The sequence below is a fragment of the Hipposideros armiger genome, unplaced genomic scaffold (genome assembly GCF_001890085.2).
Source record: "Hipposideros armiger isolate ML-2016 unplaced genomic scaffold, ASM189008v1 scaffold_368, whole genome shotgun sequence".
Taxonomy (NCBI): domain Eukaryota; kingdom Metazoa; phylum Chordata; class Mammalia; order Chiroptera; family Hipposideridae; genus Hipposideros; species Hipposideros armiger.
Window position 1 is genome coordinate 1,392,110 of NW_017731718.1, and position 21,056 is coordinate 1,413,165.

Consider the following 21,056-nt stretch of genomic DNA (forward strand, 5'->3'; position numbering starts at 1 on the left):
GAGAGAGAGGGAGAGAGGGAGAGAAAAGAAATGCATAACCTGAATCCAATGATGAAGGAAAACTAGCCAGTACTCTTCAAAAAGAATCAAAGTCATAAGAAATCAAAGAACTATTAAGAAACTGTTCCCTGGGCCGGCCAAGTGGCTCAGTTGGTTAAGAGCTCGCTCAAGAGTGGGAGCTCTGAGCAACCGCAGTTCGATGCCTGGCCTGAGCTGAACTGCCGCTGAGCTGCCAACAGGTGGCAGGATGGCTCAGCTAAAAAAAAAAAAAATTTTAATTAATTAAATAAATAAGTAGATAGATAGATAAATAAATAAACAGTGCAAGATCTGGGCAACTGGGTGGCCAGTTCGATTCCCACATGGGCCAGTGAGCTGTGCCCGAGCTGAGCTGCGCTGAGCTGCCAACAGTGGCAGGATGGTGAGAGCACGTGCTCCTAACAGCAAGGCTGCCTGTTCGATGGTGGGCTATGCCTGCCCACAACTAAAGACTGAACTCGGCACCTTGAGCTGAGCTGCTGCCCGGGTGGCTCAGTGGATAGAGCACGCGCTCTTAACAACAAGGCTGCCAGTTAAACTCCCACATGAGATGGTGGCTACGCCCACCCGCAACTAAGACTGAATTCAGCACCTTGAGCTGAGCGGCCCGACTGGACTTGGAGCTGAGCTTGTTGCACCCTCCACAACTAAGACTGAAGGACAACAACTTGGCTGTTCCCCTTCCCCAATTCCCAAACACTGTTCCCCTCCCCCAATTCCCCAATAAAACCTTAAAAAAAGAATGTTCCAGATTAAAGCAGACTAAAGAAACATGGCAACTAAAAACAATCTGTAATCCTATTCGATTCAGAACCAGAAAAAAAATATTAGTGGAGCAGCTGGCAAAATTTGAATAAGATCTGTAAACCAGTTAGTAGTATTTTATTAGTATTAATTCCTTAATGTTGAATATTGGACTGAAGTTGTATAAAATGTTAACACTTGGAAAAGTTGGGTGAAAATTTTATTGGAACTGTACTATTTTTATAACTTTTCCCTAAGTTTTAAAAGTATTTCAAAATAAAGTTTTAAACTTTAAAAACTATACTTGCTTTGAAAATAAACAAATGAAAATCATAGATGAATATACACAGAATACAAACATTGAGAATTTATTAATTTTTTTGATCACAGAACAATTCTCATTGCATATAAATGTACCAGGTTTCCAAGACAGTAAGTTCTCAAACAATCAATTTCATTATACTTAATTCTGAACTACATGGGGTAAATTTCTGTCTTATTCTTAGGCTCTTTTTTTAAATTATTAGCCATTAAGAAAGACACAATGCTAACAATTTATTAGTTTTAAGACATTTCCACTAAATTATAAAAAATCAGTTAAAAATTATTTTTCTCGTAAATATAACAAATTGAATAAAATTTAATACTTCACAAATATTATATGAGTTTCTTAAGGTATAGTTACAATTTTTAGATATTCCCTTTCTTATAGGATTCACTTATAGTATGTAATGCCATCTAAAAACTATGTAAAATAAAGACACAAATTTGTATGACAGAGCACATTATTAATGTATTGTTTTTCAATATGTGTGGTGTCCAGACAACCCCTTTGATGATTGTAACTTTTATGACTTGTCCATAGTAGGTACTCAAAGGGTACCGAGCAAAGATGCTCAACATCATTAATCATTAATCATCATTAATCATTAATCATTAAAAATGCAAATGAAAACCACAATGAGATGCTACCACACACCTAGCGGAATGTCTAAAATAAAAAAAAACGTCAATCTGAATGCTGATGAGGATCAGAACAGGAGCTCTCATTCACTGCTGGTGGGCATGCAGAACGGTATAGCCACTTTGGAAGGCAGTTTGGTAATTTCTTACAAATCAATTCATATTTTAAAACACTTAATTCTTTTTAAGGGTACAATTATCTTAATTTCTCTTTAATTATGTTATTCTCAAGTCTAAACTGGGAATAATGCAGGTGATTAACTGTTACTACAGCACACTGATGTGAAGATTCACACATAACACAAAAGGCTCAACCTTGAAAGAAAAAAATTCTAATTAGAGCCCATTATATTTTTAAGTACTAGAGTTCAAGGTCATTTCCACAGACTGTCAATTATCCAATAAACCAAATCTCAATTTCTTGTTTTTAAGTGATAAATAACTAAATTCCATTCTCTTTGAGAGAAAATTTCTTAAAAATAAGATCAGAGACAGGCAGGTTGGGCATGCTTTGTGCAGTAACATTTTAAAGAGTATGAAAAACGAAAACATTATCATGGGATATGTACATTTATTTCTTTACATTTTCTGAACATAAATATGCAATTATCTTACCAAATTTAGGTGTAATTTTTTTTAGCGTTACATGCAGCAAGAGGCAGAAATGTAGACGTTGAAAACAGAGAAGGCAAGAATTAAACCAACAAAAAGTTTTAACTGAAATATTCTTATTGATAGTCATTGTAGTTTTCTTTACACAACTTATATAACCTGAAATGCTTAAGTTATAAACCACATTAAAGAAAATCTATTTCTGAAATATAGAAATAGACAATAGAATTAGAGTCTAGACAATCGTTACTATTAATATTACTTTAAGCACAGAAAATATAGCAAGTTGCAATTTGTAAAACAGCCACTAGATGGTAGTGATTACAAATAAATTTATGCTCATTAAAGCAAATAAGCTCAAGCACTTGCCTAAACACCAGAAAAATATAATAAAGATGAAAAGTAATTTATAAGTTTACTCTTATAACAGTGTGATATTTGTAAGATAGGAAGAATAAAATTTTAAATTATAGAAAAAAAATTCAGTAAAAATTTAGTAAAAGTCAGATAATTTACATTAATTAAAAATAAATATATATTTATATTCACATTAATTAATATACCACCACTGACCAAAAAAGAAAGTCAACCAAGTGTCTAGGTTACCATGCATTTACAACATTGTTACATCAGTGAAATGTTTTCAAATCTAAAAAATAAAAACTAAAAAGATAGTAGAGTTTAGTGAACTTATAGAAATGAAGAAACTACAACTTAGTTCTGAGTCAAATTAGATGGTGTCAAATAGCATGTTTTTATTCCTAAGAAACAGGTATTCATTCTACAAATAGTACAATAAATTTAAATTCTTTTCTAATTAAGATGTAAATGTTTACATAACTCTTGTAAACAAAATACATGGGAAGTGTGTTATCATTGTAAAGGGTTACAAATTGAACCAAGGACAAAAGCAAGGCTCACTATACTAAGAGTAAAAAAACAATAGTTATTTGTAGCCAATGTGTTCATTCATTTCCATTTCATTGTGCCTGACACCAAATTTAACTAGAAATTCTAACTGAAACTACAGGACTTCATACTGCATATACACTAGCTGGTTGCCAACCTAAATAAAACTTAATAAATTTGAAAACTGTAACTGCCTGCCCACCCACCCACCCACTCCTGAATGGTTATCTACTTCTATTTTTCAAAAGATGAAATCAAAGAAAGGAAGCAGGAAGCCATTCCACAATGGAGGAAAAGGTAAGTGAATTTCCAGACTCAAAAGTAACTCAATTCAGGAAGCATGTATTTTCTTTTGTTGAAGTTGAATATGGTACTTTAAATAAGTAAACTATTCCTTCGTTTTATTATCAAAATAAATCATAAGTTAAAATGAATTAAATAAGCATTCTATCAACGGTATGAAAAGTTGATCATTTAGTTAACTAGGTTGAGGGCAGAAACTAACCATATCATAGACTAATAAATTTATCTACATGAGTATCAGGTTTCCAAAACTGATTTTAACAATTTAAACAGTTTGCTGAGTTTTGTATTGTTTACTGAGTTTACTGTGTGTCAATTAGGAGTTGAAATAATGAAGACTACAGTCGTCTTCCCTCAAGGATCTGAAGGCTACTTTATACGTTAAACATCAAGAATTTTGCAAGCTATTACAAAATATTACTTAGGTTTCTGGGATTCTAACTACTCACCATTCCCTTCAAATAAGACTTACGCTTTCATACTTCTGTGTTTCAAATCACATTGTTCTAGTTGCCCAGAATATTTTATTTTCCAACCTCTCCTCTTGTTTAGAGACACTTAAATGCAAGTCCTCTGCCCCATAAGAAGAGTTTATATTTTCATTCTACATGCTCCTATAATACTGAATGGACATGCAGCATTTCTCATACAAAAACATATTCAAAATAGATATGTTTATATATCTCTCTACAGTCAGCATCTAGCATGACTACAATATACAGTTACCTGATAAGTGTTTAATAAATTCTAGGATTTGTATTATAACATGATCACATTTAGCTAATACCAAGAACAATTTACATTTTAAACCAGGCAGACATATGCTAACTATATTTGCCTTTCTTCACTGTCTGTATCATTTTAAATATACACATAGCCAATATATGAAAAAAAAAAAAAGTTTAGAAAAGAATGATCACTTACTGAAAAACGCCAGCATGAAAATCCCATCATTACCCACTCTGAGCTGCTCTGCATCACTGAAGTCATCTCGTGTTGGACACTCTTCCTCCTGAATCTGTAAAACATATGACATTAGAACACTTCACTAAAATAATTACAACTTTATTACCTTAACTGTAAAGATAAGAATTTAAATACAATAAAATACCCTTAAGTTGTTGTATAGACAAAATAATGACTAGTACAATGTCTAGCACATAGTAAGTACTCAAGAAATATTAGCAAGTATTAATTTTTCACGAACACCCTTGAAAAGAGTAACTTGAAAGGTAAAAACAGAAAAGATAAATGTTGAATAACACCAAATTAATGAAAAGGGTATCAAGAAAGATAGATGAGGCATTGCTTCATTAAGTGTCAAATGGGAAATAGGAACTTTCATAATCAGCGGTGGAATATAAATGGGTATGATCTCTAGGGTTGACAACGTGGCAATATTTATCAAAAACAAAAATGTACACACCCTTTGACCCAGCAATTCAGCTCTTCAAATACATTACATAGATATACACATACACTCCCACTTAAACTCATGGCTCCACACTGTGTGTGGAGACATCAACTGGCTCTCTTTGAGTTACCCTGTGGGAACTGAGGCTCGAGGAAACTAGTGTGAGAAAATGCTAACACTCTGGCTACTACTGCTGATGTGAATAATAAGTTTTCTCTCTGACCCAGCAGTCTATCTTCTGCCAGCATCCACAAAACTGAAAAGCTAATCAAGTAGTTTGCAAGTATGGTAAAATCTCAGATGATTCACAATTCTTGACAGACCAATGAAACAAACTATTGTTTATCTATCTGGCGAAACTCAAAAAGCCATGTAAAATTTTTAAAATAAAAAAGAGCAAAAAGTTCTTAGTATTCTCAAGACAATCTCCAAAATACATTAAATGAAAATTGTTTGTAATACAATAAAATTGTTTGCAACACAATAACTTTTGTGTAGAAAAATATGCTAACATATTAATGGATTTGCTTGTAAATATAGAGAGCATCTCTGAAAGTATAAAGACGGCAAGGATATAAATATATTTCATACTCTTTTGAAACACCAGTCTAGAGATTTTATCATAGGACATTTTAAAAAAGATAGAAGACATATGCACAAAGACATCCTTTACAAGGTTAATACAAGAAAACATACACGTGCATGCACGCACACGAAAAAAATCTAATAGTTCACTAGAGAGAATGGAATTCCATTCAACCGTTAAAATAACAAAATATTTCTATAAAATGTTTAAAAATTAAAGATGGTATCTATGCAATAATTTCAACTACATTAAATATCAATTTACAAATCCTAAAATTGGTAAGACACCAAAATTTTTTAAAATGAAGAGCTGTAATAGAACAACTCTGGTATTTTCTTCTTAATTTCCCACATTGGCCAATGTAAAGAAAGCAATCATTAACTGTTATTTATTAAACACCAAATATGTGCCTCATAATAGCTAGATGCCAGAAATGTAAACACAAGGTCCTTGTCTTGGAGTTGCTTACATTTTTTCAAATGCTAGTTTTGATGTCAAAAGACAAGCTACTGACACACAATTTAAAACAAGTTATAAAAAAAGAATGCCACCCACTTAAAGGTTATGAAATGAAACTAATGACCAAGAACATGTCATGTTCTAAAAGTTTTACACAGTTAATTATTGGAATTCAAATATTTTTCATAGAAATATTAAAAATGAGTAGTTCATTACCATAAATCTATTGAATTATCTCATAATATACATGCAATCCTACACATTAGAAATAAAAATAGTATTTCCACGTCTCCTAGTCAGGCCACCCTACATTCTCCCAACAAGAGTGGATTAAAAAAATAAGCTTTCAGCTCACCCAGCTGAGATTAACAACTGAATACACAAGCATTCCTCATTTTACTGTACTTTGCTTTATTGTACTTCACAGATGTCACAGTTTTTACAAATTAAAGGCAAGACCCTTTACCAGCAAATAAATTATGACTCGCTTAATTGCAATGCTCATTTTACTGTGGTTGTCTGAAACCAAACCTACAGTATCTATCTCCAAGGTATGGCTATACTGAAATGCTCATAAGAGCTTGTTTTTTTTTTTTACCTGAATCAAATCATTGAAACTCATTCTCAATCATACTTTGCAAAAAGAGGGTGATGGAGAACTGGGTTAAAAACTAACTGATTTAAAAGATTTTTTGGGGAGCAACCCAGTCGGGACCCCCTCTCATTTTGAGAGCTGTTATTTTCTATTCTAATAAATTGTCCTCTGTTACAAACTTTAAAAAAACAAAATAAAATAAAAATAAAAGATTTTTTTTTTTACAATGGCCTAAGTTTGTCTCTTGTCTTCCATTTTGTTTTCCATTAAATTTTCCACAATCCTCACAAGCTAGACTTACAATGATATTAGAAGGAGATGAAAACAGAAAATTTTTCTTTACAGATTCCAGTTCATGCTGTGGATCACATGAATTTGTAATACAAGGTGCAGGAGAGAAATGATGACAGTGAAGGGTTGGAATAGTAACACTCCAGAGTTTTATCTCCAAAAGGTAAATTCGCCTTTATGCTTTTCTCAAAGCACAGAGAACAAGGCTTAATGCTTCCTCCTTTCTCTTTAGAGTTCTATCTTATTGCAAGGAAGTTAGGATAGTAAGGGCACATGGTCCGTAATACCCTTTAAGGTCCTCTGCCATTTCCAAGGTCTCTAGGAAGACACGACCTGAGAAAAGGACTTACTGTCCCTCTACTTCACTGAGAGTTCGTGCATGTATACAAATGCATGTACAAACATATACATGCTAAGCAACCTCGAGTTCACTTTAATACAATAGAAACTCCACACTTCATCGATCTGTCCTCCTTCTCTAGGAGTCTCCCCTCCCAACATCAAAAATCCTTGCTGACTGAGCTATACTTACGCCACTGTCTTAATAGAGACTTACTTTCTCCGAGAGGGAAAAGGAATTAAATAACTTGGGGTTTATTGTCTTTACCTATGTGCCCAAAGCTATTTATGTTGATGTTTACCTGTGTGTGTGTTGAAGGATGAGCAGTGGAGCAGCTATGGAAAGGGTTGTAGCCAATGAGAGAAATCCATCTGGAAAAACGCTCTTACCAGAGAATCTACTTGCTGGGCTCCAGGCTGATGGCGGCAAGAGGAGAACACTACACATACAGACACCCCCCTCTCTTTCTCTCAGCCTCTTACCTAATTCTAGCTTTCTTAGATGAAGTAATTTTTTCTGTCTTTTTTCCTGAACAAAATAGGATGAATTCAGCAATCTGAAATAACACCTAAAAGTCTGAAGCAAGGAAAAAAGGCAAGAAACCCTGGTCCTGACTGCATCCAAACAAAAATGTAAATAAATCCTGCCTTTTACCTGGCTGTAAATAGCATACATGTATCTCATTGATTCTCCACTATTGAGACAGCCGCTCCTTTACCAAAACAAGAAATAACATGTATGTGTACCGTTCACTATCTATATTACTAAGACAGGAAAACGAGGGAGAAAGGGCAGGTAGAATCCTGGACCATCATTCAAAATTCTAGGGTGGGATGTGTTAAAAGGGCAAAACAAAGTGAATTGACAAACATCATTTGAAGGCCTTGTAATTTATTTCTCTGTGCTTTTTAACCTACCTTGAGTTCATTCATAAAGTCACTAGACTATGATAACATAAAAAACATGAATAGGAAAAAAAAAGATTATTTATGATTACAGAGATGGATCACAGAATGTAAACTACATAAGGAAGGAAAACAAGGACATGGACAGTGAAGAGGCTGGTGGACTTAAGGTCCTGGTGAAAGAGAAAAAGTGTGAGGGGAGGGTAACTGGGGTGAGTGAGTCAGAGGGACGGGAGATGAAGGCCAGCACATGGGATGCCTGAAATCAAATATTAGGAAGTGATAATTATATTGGTAAAGATAAGTAAGGTCTACGTGACCACAAGCCAAGATGGGATAAAGGAGAAGATCAAAAGAAAGACACAGAAATATGGAGGTCAAGGAATGAAGAAGGTGAATTTAACTAGGGCAGTGCCAATTTCACTAAAAAAAATCATGACACACATAAGCAGTAATAAAATACTACAAACAAACAAACAAAACTACAGGCACAAACACTCAAACCCAGACTACTATTTTGATATTACTAAATGTACATATCAATTATAAAAATAGTATTCTCAAAAGGAAATAAATTGTCATACTCTTTGAGATGCTTCTGCGGCTGCAGCTGCCATTGCAGCAGCTTTAGCCTTCTCAGCTTCATCATACGTTGGAAGAGAGGTAGCAACACTGTAGGGAGGTGGCACAGGATAAAACTCATTATAAACTTCTGTATCTGAAGAAAAAGGATTGAAAAAGGATCACCATTAAAACAAACTATTTGGTATAATTTTTACAGCCAAAAACATGATTTAATAATTTACAGCAAGCCACTAAAAGCTATTACTGCTACTGCAATCCTATGTCATAAGTTATATAACATATGAATTACTACTATAATCATATATATTATTTTAGTCCTATATTTATTATAAAGAGAAAGAACTGATAAATATTATCTAAAGTGATACACAAAACGAGAACCTCAAGAATGAGGCTTTGAAAAGAGTGCAAGACAAGGGAGGCAAGCAACAGAAAGAACTTACTTGCCCATAATTTCACAGCCAAAAGAAGTAGAAATATCAGAATAAGACAAACATTTAAATAGTACTAACCATTTAGTATACCACTTCTATGTACATTAATCTTAGCAAGTCGGAGGTTCAGAAAAAGTTAAGTGATTTGCCAGTATCACACAACCAATGAGTGGCAGAACCCAGGGATTTCCTGACTTCAAATATTGTGCTCTAATGAAAGGTGAATATTTCTGCATGTCAGTTTTAGCAACTGCCCTAATCTCATATGCAAACTCAGTATTTCTCTTTGCTAACAGACTGATGGCTTAACTCTTTTTTACTTTTGTCCCTTTCTCCTCCCATTTTCCCATCAACCTAGTTCCTTTCATTTTCTTTGTATAATTTTTCCCTTCCTAATTTTTGAACTATTTTTGAAATATGATCTCCAGAACTAGTACAGACTGCTTATTAAAAAAAAACAAAAAACTGCATCACTTATTGCCAACCTAAGTAAAATGACACAGGTCAATCAACTGATTAGGCTTAGGCTACAATCACTGGCATGAAAAAAACAGGTACATTCTAAAAATAGTACACACCACAATGTTTGATATCACTTCTGTGAGTTCCTCTAATTATAACTACACTATTTACATTTTCCACATTGGTTTATAATTTTATCTACCTTCATCAGAATTTCTTGCTTTTCCAAAATGAAAACACATTTTACTTTGGTAAACCCCTTTTCCTATTGTGTTTTATGTACATAGGTTTTAAAATAATTTTTTTAATGCTCTCTATAAGGGCTCAGGATCTGAAGTTAGATCATTTTTTATCCAATGAGAAGAAATGGTAGTAACTATATAATACTGAACGTTATCTACTAAAATGCACGAGTCATAAATTCTTAGAAAATACTATTTTTAGGATGTAAAAACACCATAAATGGTCAAGTAAATAGATTTCTTTAGTTCTGAAGTCTAGAGAAGAAGCAAAATTTAAGTAAAAATAAGTTATAAATTTTAAGGTAGTAATATTAAAATGATAGGTTTTTAAAACTGGTACAATGATACACAATATCCAAGGTGACTAGACCTTTTATGTTAACAACAGATATGTAAGTTTTAAAGAAGTTTTCACGTCTAAGATAGAAAAAACATTCCCACCAGTAATAAACGAAAGTTGGGAAGCAGCACTAACTTGCTACAGCTTTAATTTTTCACTTGTTAATTTCACTTGTTTTTCTTCTATCATTTAAGGCAGTAGCTCTCAGCCAGAGAATTTAAAGTCTGGGGAGCCCCAGCCCCCGCTTTTTTTCTTGGAAGTTACAATAACCTCAAGCAAATCACTTACACACCATGAAGTTCCACTTTCTCATCCATAAAACTGACCCAGCAGGGCTACTACTATTATGAGATGAAATACAAGAGTATTCAAGTGGATGCCGTAAACTGGAAAGCATTATACAAATGTCACCTATTAGTGATGTTGCTCAGATCTCTGAAACCAGCCATAAAATGACCTACTGAAGAACATACTCTCTACAGAAAACCGGCACTGCCCATGATTAAAACATAAAAACACTGACCCAGAACTGAAGAAAAAGACTACCAATAGTTTTCATTAAACAGAAGCCAAAATTCAAGAATTAGTCAGTTCTTGTGTTCAATTATAGTCATGGCCTTTTACTGTAGTGCAGATGTAGAAAATAAGACAGACCAGGAATCACAGAGAACTAACAGAACATCTAGGGTCAATTTGTTTTGCAGTTGAAATTTATCTCCTTTAAAAATGTCATGCTACATTATCAAAACTATCCCAGATCACAGAAAAATGAGAAGCTTCTCAATTCATTTTATGGTGCTTCCATAATATTAATACCAAAACCAGAAAAACAATACATAAAGTAACATACAGATTTTACTAATAAAGCTACAAAACCTTAAAATATTAACTAATCTATATCCAGAAGAGAAAAGAATATTAACACAATCACAATTTATTCCAGGAATATAGGGACGGATTAGCTTAAAGAAGAAATCTGTTATAAAAAACAATACATTTCATTACATCAAAAATTGAAGGAGACGGCCAGCCGAGTGGCGCAAAGGTTAAGAACTGGCTTGGGATGCCAGAGGGCCCCGGTTCGGATCCCACATGTGAGGGCCAGTGAAGCTGCCCTCTTAAAAAAAAAAAAAAAATTGAAGGAGAAAAAATAATTTTACGATAAGGTACAAAAAGATGACTCCAAGGTTTCTGGCCTGCTGGAGGCGTTTATAGAAATGGGGAAGGCTGTCCAAAGAGGTTTGGTGGTGGAGGAAAAGGCAGTATGCAGTTGTGGTGGTTTTAAACCTTAGTCTATTCTTTGAAACTCTTTGTAGCAACAGGTGGAGACTAATTTCTCAATAGTCTTGAATAATCACTAAACTTAGTGACTCACTTCTAACAAGCCACATGTGGCACATATGACACTGTGTGACTTCTGAGGCAATGTCATAACAGGTGCTGTAGCTTCCATCTGGCTTACTGTCAGAACGCTTGTTCTTGGAACCCAGCCTCCATTCAGTGAGAAATCCCAGGACACAAGAGGCTACATAGAGATGAGGCTGACAGCCTCAGCAGAGGCCCTGGCTGAAGCCTGCATCAACCATCAAACATGTGAATAAGAAAGCCTGCAAGGTGCCTCCAGTCCCAGTCACCATCAAATGACAATCACATGAGACCCTGGGAGAGAACTGCATAACTGAGCCCAGTTCACGCCTCAAACCCTGAGAATTTATAATGATAAATGGCTGCCATTTTATTCCAGTAAGCTTGAGGCAGTCTCGTACACAGCAATAGTAATGGTGGCCACAACAATGGATTGCAATTTCTTTTAATATCTTCTGTCACTCAAACAAGACATCAACAGGGTTTTCTGTCCTCAAGATTACCATTAAATAAATCTGGAAACTTGTAAAATACTAAGAAAAGTTAGCCCATAATACATTTTAACAAGAACCAATCCAGCTGTTAAATCCAATAGCCAAATACAAATAAACCCGATATAAATCAACATAAAGCCTGAGTGATTAAAAACATGACCAGCTGTTTCCTACTAAAAACCATACCTGAAGTTGTAGGTACTTCCACGGAAATGCTACTGTAAGGTGGGGGGGAGGACTCCGTCGCGGGTCCCAATGCTGAAGGAACAGTCTGCACCATCTCTGCTGCTGGGTTTGAAGCGGACGGCTGCTCTACAGCAGACGGTTCTGCATTATCCTCTTCATTGTGAAGCTAAGAGAACAAAGGAAAAAAGAAACATTAATGTGACTAATTTCTTTTTAGCTTACGCTGATTTTTAAATGTCATTTCAGGCAAAGCATTCCTTTTTAGCTATAAATAAAGTAAAATACCATTTAAAAAGATGAACAAAATTTTTTTTTTTTAAAGATTTTTTTTATTGGGGAATTAGGGGGATAGGAACAGTGCTGGGGAATTGGGGTAAGGGGAACAGACAAGTTGCTGTCGTTTTGTTCTTCAATCTAGTTGTGGAGGATGTCGCTTCACTGGCCCAAGTTGGCACCATCATCGTGCTCTTCTCTGGCGAGGCAGATCAGTCGCCAGCTTCTGGACGACCGCTCACTGCGGCTGCTGGCTACATACGGTAGCCCATGGCAACCCACTGCCACAGGTGCTGCAGCCCATGCCGTCGCCGGCGACTCCCGGCAGCCCAGCTCCAGGTTGAGCTGTTGTTCAGCATCTTAGCTGTAGAGGGCAGTGTCACTGGCCCTCATATGTGGGATCCGAACCGGGGCCCTCTGGCATCCCAAGCGAGTTCTTAACCGTCGTGCCACTCGGTAGGCCCGATGAACAAAATTTTTAAGAGGGCTAATCAGTCATTAGGTTTAGAATTTTGATAGTTTCTTTACAACAAAACTGAAGTTCAAATTGTTAAGAATTTATAAAAAATAAAATTCGTGAGCCGGCTGAGTGGCACATTGGTTGGGAGTTGGCTTGGGACACGGCTCTGAGCAGCAGGGCCCCGGTTCGGATCCCACATGAGGGCCAGTTACGCTGCACCCTCTACAGCTAAGATGCTGAACAACAGCTCGACCTGGAGCTGGGCTGCCGTGAGTCGCCAGCAACGGCGTAGGCTGCAGTTGGGCTGGCTGGCAGCTGGCGTGAGCTTTTGTGAGCTGCCATGAGCGGCCGTCCAATGGCCGGCAAACGACTGCCTCACCGGGAAGAGCAAAATGATAATGCCAACATGGGCCAGTGAAGCAACGTCCTCCACAACTAGACTGAAGAACAAAAGGACAGCAACTTGTCTGTTCCCCTTCCCCGATTCCCCAACGCTGTTCCCCTCCCCCAACTCCCCAATAAAATCTTTAAAAAAAAAATTTGTGATTGCAAAGAGATTCAAATTAGTTCAATCCCACAGTAAACACTATCATGTATCAATTACTGTGTATTACAAAGAAAAGTAAAACTCCTAATGACACAACCACAATGCCATCTCTACTATACCAGTATCTAGAATTGGGAATGTAAACCAAATTAATGAAATGAAATAACCATGTATAAACATTCCAAAATGTGAAATACTCTAAGGAGTTTTTCCCATGTACCAAAAGAATGACTGATAAAGCAAAATAAGTCAACATGTATGTAAAATTCTAGAAAATGTTCTTCACCACAACAAATTTACTGAACGATCACTAAGTGCTAGATAGTATGTTAAGATCTTTAATCATTTAACTCATTTAACCCTCACAACAAACCTATGAAATTGAGACTGTTATCCCTATCTGACAGTTTAAAGGAATGGGGGGAGAATCCTGGATGTACGAAGACTTAATTAAAGTAACTTGCCAAACATCCCAACAACTAGGAAGGATAAAGTCAGGAATCAAACCCAAGCTGTGTGGCTACAGGCTTCTTACTTCAGTTATAGTAATCTTTTAAATGGTTATGCACTAGGAGTTGATAATAACTACATGCAGGCAAACCAATCTGAGGTGAACCAAAAGCATCAATACTCTAAAAAATCACTCATCAAAAAGGTACTATAATTGATCCTTAAAAATATTTGGAAAACAGGTCTTATTAAAATATTTTAAGACACTTTTAAAACAACTAGAATCTTGGTTTGAAGAGAAATTACAGACTTTCAACATTATTCAATTTTCATATCTTAATTTTTTCCTGTTACTTTGAGAAATTCAATGTTAAAAATAATCCCTCAAAGATATTTTATCTGTACATACACAAATCTGACTGTTGTGCTGTAATGAAACAAGCATGCATTTAGGAGTCTTGAAAAATTTTCTCCCACCTTTTAGGGGATTTGATAAACTTATCTTCCAGGGGCCTCAGCATCTCCATGTGTTAAGTTCTGAATGCAGCCAAAATAATCGTAGAATTGTAAACAATATTTGGAAAGCATCTAGAATAACTCCTAACACACAGAAGGCAGTTAATAAATACTAATTCCCCCTCCTTCCTTTTATTTAATATACTTTAATTCATGAACTCTATCAGTCCAGTAAGTAGTCACTCACTTGCCTGTAAAGGATAAAAAACGTATGCAAAGCAAAATAGGTCAATTTACTTTGCTGCTGTTTGCATGTGTCTTGGTAAGTGATCACACTAGCAAAACAACTTTGTGAGTTAATAAATGTATTATAAGTTTTAATAAAAGTTCCATAAACATACCTAAAATCATTTCTCAAGTTAATAAGACAACTTTTTCCATAACACCAAGGTTTATGTAATAAAATACACTCAGAGAAACTGAATTCTAAGGTCAAATAATAAAGTGAACTTTGTACGAGTTTTTAATTTACTTGCAGCACTTTTCCAAGTAGGCACTAAATGACCTCCCCCCTGACTAGCAATGCTCTGCCCCAGTATCACAAAGCATCTCCCATGTTTCCCATTACAAGGTACCCAGGGGAATTCCTAATTGAATCATCTTTGATCATACGTTTAAAAGCAAAAATGTTAGATGAGCAAATTATGGCAAATGAAAGTAAAGTACAGATAATACATTTAGCAATGTCAGCTAAACAACTCAATAATAGTGAAGGTGTCAAAGGAGAAATCACTTTTCTAATCTATTAATGCTGCAAATGTAAATGAACTGTACTAAAGAAAACAATGTTATGACAAAACAGCTCTCCTTTAGTTCATCACAAGAAACACTCCTTACACATCAAATACATAAATGTGCTCCCCATAATGACCAACTCATTTTTAAAACCTTTCAAAACTTATTCAAATAACTACAATAAAAACATAAAGTACAGACACTTTTACATATAATCTCAGAAATAAACCTTTGGTACTTGTAAAACATGCCCCAATTTTATTTCAACTGCCCTAACACCTCCAGTTTTATTTTTACAAAATTATAATATATAGTGAACGCTTGCTGTATGTCAACAGTAAAACCCTGTAACTCAGTCAACAATTCCTACCCACAATAGCATAGAACTTCCAGTTCACTTTAAATGCAACATTGTAATTTTGATTTAGTTGGCACCTCAAAAAAAATTAACCTATACTTGTCTTTTAACTAAATCCATACAAGGGTTCAAATCAATTTACATGTTTATCAAATAAGACAATGCCATTTGTGGAAAATTTTCCTTTATCACACTGTCCAATGGTTCTGTTTTACTTTTTTTAATGATTACCTAAACAGCAAAAAGGGGGAGATGGGGTGGGACCTACATATGAGTATATAGCACCCCATGAGTCCTTGGAAAAAATTACTCCATGATGAAAACCAAGCAATTAAAAAAAACTGATCAAATAAAAAGCAAATAAAGAGAAAAGCAGTGGGAAAAGACAGTGGTTAGCACTGAATTCTTTTGAATACAGAACTAACGTTAAACATAGAGCTAAGTACTAATAGCTGCTGGCAATAGAGTGCAAACATTGTATACTCTGAAAAAGTAAAAATACAAGCAACGTGAAAATCAGGCTCTGGGGAAAGAAGACATGAAAGAAAGTTTTAGTACCACTCACCTTATCTCTCACAGCAGGGGTTTAATCTCTAATATCTAAAATTAAAACATGCTGGGAGCCGGCCCAGTGGCTCGTTGGTTAAGAGTTAGCTTGGGGGCCAGCCGAGTGGCGCGATGGTTAAGAACTGGCTTGGGACTCCAGAGGGCCCTGGTTCGGATCCCACATATAAGGGCCAGTGACACTGCCCTCTACAGCTAAGATGCTGAACAACAGCTTGACCTGGAGCTGGGCTGCCGTGAGTCGTGTAGGCTGCAGCCCCTGCTGCAGTGGATTGCCATGGGCTACCGTGAGCGGCCAGCAGCCGCTGTGAGCGGCCGTCCAGAAGCCGGCGACTGATCTGCCTCGCCCAGGAAGAGCGCAATGATGGTGCCAACTTGGGTCAGTGAAGCAACGTCCTCCACAACTAGACTGAAGAACCAAAGGACAGCAACTTGTCTGTTCCCCTTCCCTGATTCTCCAACACTGTTCCCCTCCCCCAATTCCCCAATAAAAAAAATAAATTAAATTAAAAAATGCTTATCAATAGCTACCTATTTTAAAATTTTTAAATGTTTTAAATAAAATTAAATTAAAACAAGGGCCGGCCGAGTGGCTCAGTTGGTTAAGAGCTCGCTCAAGAGTTTGAGCTCTGAGCAACAGCGGTTCGAGTCCAGCCCGAGCTGAGCAGCCGCTGAGCTGCCAACAGGTAGCAGGATGGCTCAGCTTAAAGAAAAAAAAAAAAAAATTAAATTAAAACATGCAGTGTTTTTTAAGTATTCCAATTTCTTATTGGTTTTTATAATCTTTATTTTAGTGAAATCCTACAAAACTTAATAGCTCTATGGGAAAAAAAAATCCTTTATTGAGAATTCAGCAGTTCTTTAAGGTATTTTCCTTGCTTTATGGTATTTAATTTAAATTAAATTTAAACAAATTCATATTTCATATTTTCATTTTTAAAAATAGCATAAATAGTATTATCCCATTAACCGTCTCCCTATCTATAAGGACAAATGGAATGATGTTCAACAAATGTTAACAGAAATTCTTTCTGGTTGGTAAGATTTGGATGCCTAGATGCTTCTTTCTTTGTACTTATACTCCCTGTATTTAGAAAAATGATCACATATCACTTTTTATAAAAATTAAAAAGGTCATTACAAAAACACACTTTAGCCTAGTAACTCTCATTCTAAGAATACACCCAAAGAAACTAATCAGAAACTTAAAACAGGATTTTTTTTTCATGATTTCAAGCATTCTCTATTAGATTAGATTTCAATTTAGTCATATATGAGGTGTGATCACAAAATACAGTGAATGTTTAAATAAAATACCAGAAGCGATGTGTGACAAGAAATGTTGTCATGACAGAAGATGACTTAGGCAAACTTCTCTCACACCTTCTCTCAACCATAGCTCACACCTGACTGACTGCACCGAACAAGTTGAAACTTGTCACACACTGTTACTAAGGTTTGACAGGCCTCTTCCCATATTGAAGATCCCTGCCTTTCCATTGGATGGCACTAGACAGCAACATTTACTGTATTTCTTGATCACAGCAGAAAGGCTCCATGTCACACACTGCTTCTGGTATATGGCAATTTCTGTCAAATAAAAACATTACGGTGTGTCCTCATTCACCTTACTAATGGATCTGGCACCACGTGATTTCTGGCTCTTTCCCAAAGTCAAAATGACCATGAAAGGTAAATGTTTTTGAATCAATTCAGGACATCCAGGCAGCCATGCCAGCACAACTAAAGACACTCACAAAAGAGGACTTTCAGAACTGCTTTAGAAAGTGGCAAGAACGATGCGATAAGTGTGTTTGAAATGAGGGGGAGGGTTTTGAGGAAGATTAATGGCAATGTGTCTTTTACTGTAACATTTTTATTTAAACATCCACCATATTTTTTTTATAACACCTTGTACATGTCCTTTAAATTTATTACCTTTGTCTACAATTATTCTTGCACTTAGGAAGGACACACCTTTTTTTTTTTTTTCCCCGACCTAGGTGCTTGAATTTGGAGTTCAGGTAATATTAAGTATAATTGTTGCAGCCATGGTTATAACCTTCTTTTTTCCTATTTTTAGTTTTATTTTTCAATTACAGTTGACATTCAATATTATTTTGTATTAATTTCAGGTGTACAGCATAGTAGTTAGACATCTGTATAATTTATGAAATGATCCCCCTGATCTAGTACCAACCTGGCACTTTAAAACAGGATTTATTTATAAAGTTGTTCATCATAATAATGGTAAGCTGAAAACAATCTATTCATCCAAAATAGAATAATAACACTGTATCAATATAATAGAACATTATACAGCAGCCATTTAAAATGGTGTTTCAAAAGGATACTTAATGACTTAAGGAAATGCTCAAGATATAGTATTAAAGAAGTAACAAAAGTGTGTGTGTGTGTGTGTAAATTACATATTATTCCAGCTTTAAATAAGACAATGTTAACAGTTTCAAAATGACAAAAGGTAAAATGGGTAGCATTAAAAGTTGTTTGTTTTCTTGTTTTGTTTTTTTACTTTTCTGTATTTTTTCCAAGTTCTCTGAAACAGAGACGAAAGTAAAAAACATTTATTTTTGTTCTTAATGTAGGACAGAAAGTGATATGTTAAAGAGATTTCCATCTGTGCTTAAAGGAATGTTTCTCTAAGTTAGAAAACTGACATTTGTAAAATTTCTCAATGATACTGAAAAAAAAATTACCAGACTCCACACCCATTCAATAATATTTTATAACCATTATTTTTACAGGAAAAGAGATACATAAACCCAGATATGATCATGTTTGCTATTTTCCATCAGTCAGATAACAGTACTAATACATAAAGTAACACCAGCATGTATTCATTTTAATGTGTGATGATTTTCTAATGAAACCCATTTTTGAGGTCAAAATGATTCATAGGGCTTTTTGTCTCCCCCCCCATAACAAGAGTTTTACTCATGGTGCCCTTTTGCCTTAACTAGCTATTCATCATGGTATATATTCATGTACATGATCTACAAAGGTTTTCACAGCAATACTATCTTTTCTTTGGACTCCAACTATGAGGATGGCACACTGCCATTGTTAGCAACACGCAACCCGTGTTCCAACTGCTTTACTCAATAACCTATCTGAGAAAGGACTCTGCAAACTTTCCACAAACAACTCCATGAGAAAGTAAAATGCCCATTAAGCTCCCAGCACAGCAGCATTGTGACAATACATGTTGTGTTGGTCAGTTTTCTTCCACGGCAGCCCTATGTGTAAGTGTAAACTAAACTCTAGAAATCAGATACTTTCACAATATTTAAATGCTATTATACTTGGCAGGAAAGTACAAAAATGATAGGTACATGTCACAAGGATATAGGAACAGACGGAAGAGGCTCTCACTGGTTAAATCTGGGATGATATTAACCTCAAAATAAATGCTGATAATATAAGATTATAACCAACAGACTAAAACAAAAATCCATGAATTCATACTGACAAGTAAATATATAAATTGGAGGCAAGGGAAAGTTCTTCCTTATACAATTCTAAATAATAAATGTAAAGCAAATGACAGAATTAGGAAATCACCATTTGACCACCATAAGTATAACTCTTTTGGAAATAATAACCAATGAATTCTAAAACCAATGGGTGAAAGTATAATTTTTTTTAAAGGACATTTGTGGAGTATACTACAAAATAACTGACATGAACCTTTCCAAAACATTAATGTCATGAAAGATAGAAAAAAGATTAAAGAACTGTTCCAGATTAAAAGAGATTGAGACACAATAACTAAGCACAATATCTAATCATGAACTAGACGCTGATCTTAATATATATATATACATATATATATATATATACACATAAATATATATATACATATATATATACATAAATATATATATATATACACACACACGTTTTTCTTTTATAAAAGGCATTAATAGAGAAACTGGTAAAATAAAATTTATAGATTATAGTATTGTTTCAATGTTATTGATCTTGATAACTGCACTGTAGTTTGTAAGAGAATGTCTTTTTAAAAAGTAATTAGTTTCAGGTGTACAAAGCAACGTAATAGACATTTAAACTCCTCATAAAGTGATAACCACCCCCCAAGCTACTATCCTTCTGACATCTTATGTAGCTGTTACAAGACCATTGACTATCCTCCCTATGTTATACTCCACATCCCGTGACTACATATACCTATATATTTAGTTATAGTTGATATTCAACATTATTCTACTTCAGCTTCAGGTGTACAGCGCATTGGTCAGGCATCTACACAGTCCATGACATGATCCCACTGATAAGTCCAGTGCCCATTTGGCACCTTCTATGATCTTTACAATATTATTGATTATATTCCCCATACTGTAGTAACTACCAATTTGCATTTCTTAATGCCTTCACCTTTTCACCCTGCCCTTAACCCCATTCCCATCTATCACCCTGATAGATCTAGTGTCTATCTGGCACCATACATAGTTATTACAATATTATTGACTACATTCCTTATGCTGTACCCTACATCCCCATGACTACTGTATAACAACCAATCTATACTTCTTAATCCCTCCCCCTCTCACCCACCCTTAACCCGCCTCCCATCTTAAAAAAGTCCCCCTAAATTCCTTGTAATACTGGTTTGGTGGTGATGAACTCCTTCAGCTTCTTCTTGTCTGGGAAACGCCTTATCTGTCCTTCAATTCTAAATGACAGCATTGCTGGGTAGAATAATCTTGGTTGGATGTCATTGTTTTTCATCACTTGAAATATTTCCTGCTACTCCTTTCTTGCCTGTAAATTTTCTGTTGAGAAATCAGCTGACACTCTTATGGGAGCTCCCTTGTAGGTAACTAACTGCTTTTCTCTTGCTGCT

The 21,056-nt window shown here is 35.3% G+C and overlaps 1 protein-coding gene across 1 annotated transcript in view; it reads right to left on the reverse strand.

Moving 5' to 3' along the window:
- NDFIP2 (Nedd4 family interacting protein 2) overlaps window positions 1-21,056 on the reverse strand; it is a 58,402-nt gene that overhangs the window by 15,703 nt on the left and 21,643 nt on the right. The window contains exons 2-4 of the mRNA XM_019662172.1: window positions 12,269-12,434; window positions 8,745-8,878; window positions 4,495-4,588 (exon numbers count right to left, since the gene is read on the reverse strand). Of these exons, the coding sequence (XP_019517717.1) occupies window positions 4,495-4,588; window positions 8,745-8,878; window positions 12,269-12,434 (394 nt within the window). The remainder of the gene's footprint in view (window positions 1-4,494; window positions 4,589-8,744; window positions 8,879-12,268; window positions 12,435-21,056) is intronic.